This window comes from Equus quagga, unplaced genomic scaffold, assembly GCF_021613505.1.
Source record: "Equus quagga isolate Etosha38 unplaced genomic scaffold, UCLA_HA_Equagga_1.0 116607_RagTag, whole genome shotgun sequence".
In the NCBI taxonomy this organism is placed as follows: Eukaryota; Metazoa; Chordata; class Mammalia; order Perissodactyla; family Equidae; genus Equus; species Equus quagga.
This window is the reverse complement of record NW_025795806.1, coordinates 1-5,711: the sequence shown is the minus strand read 5'-3', so window position 1 is coordinate 5,711 and position 5,711 is coordinate 1. Positions and strand designations below refer to the sequence as shown.

The 5,711-nt window shown below is 44.5% G+C and overlaps 1 protein-coding gene across 1 annotated transcript; it reads right to left on the bottom strand.

Annotated features, from left to right (window-relative positions):
* Positions 1 to 277: 277 nt before the first annotated feature.
* On the bottom strand, positions 278 to 5,408 carry LOC124232799 (phospholipid-transporting ATPase ABCA1-like; the record flags this gene model as incomplete). The annotated part of the gene is made up of 3 exons (XM_046649710.1): positions 278 to 467; positions 3,517 to 3,615; positions 5,284 to 5,408. Coding segments are annotated over 3 exons (414 nt in total), but the record flags the coding sequence as incomplete, so codon positions are not given.
* Positions 5,409 to 5,711: the final 303 nt, after the last annotated feature.

The window sequence follows — 5,711 nt, the reverse complement described above, 5'->3', positions numbered from 1 at the left end:
TGATCCAGAGTGTTGTGTTCTGCCTTAAACACAAACAAATCAGTAACTAGGCTGACTTTTCAAAATAGAGAAACAGGCTAAGCTCCCTCAGATATGGGAAGAATGTGGTCCAGGCCCCCTCCCCTCAAACTCACATGCTTTTCCCTATGACAAGAATTAACATCAAGCCTAAAAGAGACGCACCTGAATGATACGTCATCCACTCCTTCTTGCCAAACAGAAGCTCCCAGCCCACCCTGCACCCCCACCTGCTCAGTCACAGAGGAAAGAGACTCACTTGTGGAGGAGGCAGTCCCCCAGCCCCCAGGGGACACACGGGCAGCATCTTCTTGATTTTGTCACTGCTACACTGGCAGGCAGGTGAGGGGTTCTCCATCGTCCAGTTCCCATTTTGGAAGAGGTCCATGATGGTGTGAGGAACTTGGGCTGTGGTCCACTCCTCCTCCCCTACTGAGCAGGGCATGCCTCTGCAAAGGGGGGACATTAAGGGTAGCATCACCCGAGAGGGCCTTTCCTATTGCCTCAGGAGCACAGGACCAATCAATGACAACTGCAAGCATGCATCTACCCCATCACCATTTGATTGCTGGATCTCCTCATAGCCTTGTAAGCTGCAAACTCATTTTACAGATAAGGATGAAGGAATGCAAAGAGGCCCTAAATGCTCATTTGCTGAACTGAAGTCAACCCAATCCACCAGCATGTGGTCAATGCCCATGTGTTCAGGCAACAAATATTCATTGAGCACGTACTATGTGCCGGACACTGTGCTGCATATTTGAGAGTTTGGGGTGAACAAGACAAAGTCCCTGCCTTCGTGGAGTTTGTGTTTCCAAGGAAGAGTTAGACATCAATTCAATAATGTAATCTCAGATGGCCAAAAATTAAGCAAAATAAAGAGGGGGTAACTGGTGAGAAAGGACCACCTCAAGAGGTGATATTTCTGCCAAAACATAAACGATGAGAGAGGAGAAGCCAGGTCAAGATTTGGGGGAAAAGAACATTACAAGCAGAAGCAAGAGCAAGTGCAGGTACAAAGGCCCTGAGTTTTCTTTTCTTGAGTAATCAGAGGGAGGCAGTGTGGCTGGAATGTGATGAGCTGTCAGGAAGATCAAGGGGAGACGAGGAGAAGGAGACAGGAGCCAGATAACACAGGCCTGGGGAGGAGTCTGGATTTTACGTTCAATGTGCTGAAAATCTGGTGGAGAATGGTGAGATTCACTTTATGTTTCAAAACAAGTAGAGAATTGGGGGGTGTGAGTGAGGGTGAGAGTGCTTGGGACATGAAGAGCTAGGTTGTTTACAAGCTCCCCAGGTGACAAAAGACAAAGCCCTTATGCCTGACTTGAGCTCTGGATTACCGTGAGGCCATCAACAACAATTGGCCCTCTCGGGGCTTATTTTCTCCACTAGTAAAATAAAAGTATAAAATGACTTGTTTCAACAAGTCATGTTTCAATATTTCTAGTGTTCCTTCCAGTTCCAAAATTCTACAATTTAAAGCAGAGCCACAGTCTTTATCTTATTCTCGTATCAAATGGAACAGTTTTGGGGGTTGCTCTCTAGTTCTCCCTTTAAAGCACCCAAACTAAATAGAAAAAGTCAAACTAAGACCCAGGGCCCTCTTGAAGCTCGAACTCTAAAACCTGCAAAAAATGAGTGGCTGAGACAAAATTAAATGCCACAAGGAAATGTCCCAGCCAAACTTCCCTTAGTTCTACTACTACTTTTTTTTTTTTTTGAGGAAGATTAGCCCCAAGCTAACATCCATGCACATCTTCCTCCACTTTTCTATGCTGGACGCCTACCACAGCATGGCTTGATGAGCAGTGCGTACGTCCGCACCCAGGATCTGAGTCACCAAAGTGGAACATGCAAATTTAACTGCTGCGCCACTGGGCAGGCCCCACTACTACTTTTGAAAAGCCTAAAAGTTGCTAGAGTGGGGCCTATACATCAGACTGCTCCCAGCACACCTTCAGCGGTGCTCTGCCTCAAAGCTGAGAGCCCTGTGATGTCAGGGGCAGTACCCCATTTGTCTCTGTAGGCTAGTTCTCAATCCAGACCCGGCTCCGACAGACCCTTCAAGGGCTGGCATCAACCTATGAGTCCATAGTATTCAGCTGGCATGTAATGAATCCACCTAACTCTACCCCTCATCTCATCTCATTCTTCTATCTCGCCTTCAGGTGGAATCTAATCAAAAGTCTTGCGAGGGGCCGGCCCCATGGCTGAGTGGTTGGGTTCGTGCACTCTGCTTCAGCGGCCTGGGTTTCACTGGTTCAGATCCTGGGCGTGGATCTGGCACTGCTCATGAAGCCATGCTGAGGTGGCGTCCCACACAGCACAACCAGAATGACCTACAACTAGAATATACAACTATGTACTGGGGGGCTTTGGGGAGAAGAAGAAGAAGGGGGAAAAAAAGACGACTGGCAACAGATGTTAGCTCAGGTGCCAATCTTTAAAAAAAAACTCTTGTGAAATCCAGATAGGATGTCCCTGTGTCCTTCTCCACCTTCGTCATCTTGTTCTTTAGGAACTGACATCGGCTGCTAGGATTTACTACCCATTAAGTATTAAGTACTAACAAACGTTTAGTAAGAATCCAATTATTAAGACCTAACAAGTACATAGTAGCTATCCATTTAGAAATCTGTTCTAGAACCTTGCACACACAGGCAGGGCAATCACTCGTCTGTCACTTGCAGGGTCAGTATTTCCCTTTAAATCTGGAATTCAAGTTAGCCCTTCTGCAATCTTCCTACACCTTTTTGCACTCTCGATAATTCCTCAGAGTTTGTGGTTAAGGATCTCAACTGCAAATTCTACCTGAGCTTGGAAACTTGAACCCACGTCTGCCATCCTTCGGCTCTCTCAGAAGCTCCTCCCGTCTCTTCATTGTCTTTACTCACAAACATCTCTGGACACACTTAAGAGTCATATGGGTATTTCACTGAACTTATTTATATACTGACTACTTTTTTAAAAAAGGATTTAAGGAAAGAATGATAAAACATGCCACTCTAAAACAAGAAAATGTCCATTTTTATAAAAATTATTACATCCTCTTTTCAGGTTGTTAAAGTGAAGAAGCTGATAAGCAAAACTGCAAATTAGATAATCATGGCAGCTCATCTCTGCACTTAGGTACAGGAGTTGGGGGGAAGGAGAAAAGGGAAAAGCATTTATCAGTAAGTATAAAGAGCTATTAAATTAAATATTAATTTCTAAAGCAGTAAACAAGTCTGTAGTGATTTTCTTTGCGGGATGATAGACGACTCTCCTGGTCTGCTATGCGTGTTCCTAGATGGTTTGATTAGGTATTAGATAGGTTTGATTAGATAAGTAATATTGATTAGATATTAGCTTTTTTAAAATAAAAAATGATTCAAAGGGCAAATGATGGAGGTCACAGTGTGGCATGCAGCTGATAAATGCAGTCAGTGTTATCACAGATCACATCAGGTGGCAAGCAGAAGCAGCCAGCCATAGAGGGTCTAAAGTGGCACTTACGGGATTGGGTTTCCTTCCATACATCGGGTCCCGAAGCCAGGGTCTCTGGTGAGGGCATTCAAGAGTTCCTGGGTGCTCACATCCTCAGGAGCATCATTACTGTGGGTACATGAGAGGCAGCCAGCTCAGCAATTCATTAAAACCAGGGAGAATTTTCCACCTCCCCATTCTTAAGTTAAACTACTTTTTTAATCAAGTATTTTCTGTGTGCCAAGCTCTTAAGAGCGACACGAATAAAACACAGAACCAACCCATAAGGAGCTGAGACTCTGGCCATATATTTGTTATCAAGGTAACATACAGGACTCCAAAGTAGAGCTTGTGTAAGTAAGTTACATGTATGGAGGTGTTCATGTGTGTATGCACACACATACATATACACAGTTACATATGTATTTTAATATGGAGTAAAATTCATTAAGGATCAGTATTTCAAAAGTACTTTCATAATTTTCCATTAGGCAGAGACAACCAGGATTTTCTAGGAAAGGGGAGGCAGATTTTATTGGATGAGTGTTTGCATGGACAACTAGAAAACACAAACAATACTGGGCATGGATTACAAAAACTTCATCAGCCCATGTTCCACAGCCCTAGGCAACACAGGGTCAGCTGCTGGGAAAGGAAAGAAGACAGTAAACGTGAACCAAATAGGAGGGAACATGGAGTTAGAGAATAGAGACCAATTCACATGCTTACGTATTTTTTTTCTTGTATTTTTTTTTAAGCTTCCCTTTTCACATCACTGACATACTTCCCCCATCTAAAGGTCTATAAATACTAGAGGACTAAAGAAAACTCCTGGTTAAAGAAATGGAGAAACTCGTTTATCCTTTTTTTGGTACAGTGGATTGATAGAGAGTAGCTGGTATGTTCATTTAAAGAACAAACACTAGCCAGTATCTACAACCTAAGAGAATAGATAATAAATGCATGAATTGTACTGTGCAGAAAACAAGAACCTGGAATTACAATGCTCTTATGGTGTATGGAAGGCCTGTAATTAAACTACAAAATTAAACATAGCTGTAAATATCCAAAGCTAGCCCTAGTGTACTGGTCTAGTAGTTAAGATTCGGTGCTCTCACAGTCACAGCCCGGGTTCATTTCCTGAACCACACCACCCATCTGTCATTTGTCATATTGTGGTGGCTGTGTGTTGCTGTGATGCTGACAGTTATGCCACCAGTATTTCAAATACCAGCAGGGTCACCCACGGTGGACAGGTTTCAGTGGAGCTTCCACACTCAGACAGACTAAGAAGGAGGACCTGGCCACCCACTTCTGAAAAAACTGGCCATGAAAACCCTTTGAACAGCAAGAGAGCATTGTCTGATAGAGCACTGGAAGGGGAGAGGATGGCGCAAAAAGACCAGGCAGGGTTCCGCTCTGCTGTCCACAGGAAGGGCAGGAGTCTGAATCCACTCAGCACTAACAGCAAAATAAAAATCCAAATATATTACATAGCTCAAAGATTGTTTTTGCAAGGGCAGATTATTTACATAAACATATATGACGGTTCCTGACAACAGCAGTATAAGGAGGAAAGGAGCTCAAATGCGGCCACAGAGAACTATTATTTCAGGTTTTGTTCACTGCTGTTCTTTGCGTCCAATATTCATTTGTGTAGGGGCTTTAACCACAGCAGATAAAATCCGTTCCACTGTGGAAATCTTGAGATCACCTCCCCTTGGCCCTCAGCATAGTAAACACCCTTGGTCTGCCTGAGCTCACCTCTCTCCTTCGGTACGGAAGGCCAACACATACCTGACAAATGTGTACTGTTCGTTGTACATCCAGGGCTGAAGTTCCAGGCTAGGGTACTTGCCAAAGGGTGGCACAATCAGACTGAACACCAGGGCAATGCAGACAAACACAGCCGGGAGGACAATCTATAGTCAGGGGATGGAGAGGGAAGGGAAATTGCAGGAGAAGGGCAAGTGTTAGAAAAAAGGCCAAAGGATACGCCCCTACGTGTCCAGCCAGCACCCAGACCAACCAGCATGCGAATGAGCACAGGGCCCACAGCCAAGCTCCACGAAGGCATTTTTAGTGGCTTGGAAGCTGTGGAGCCTGAAAACTAAACCTCTTCCCTCCAGGGTATTTCTGGAAGCTAAGCAGTACCAGGCCAAAGGCTACGGCCACCTGGTCGGGGTGTTAAGCTGAGAACTTCAGAGAGTAAACAGTGGTCACAC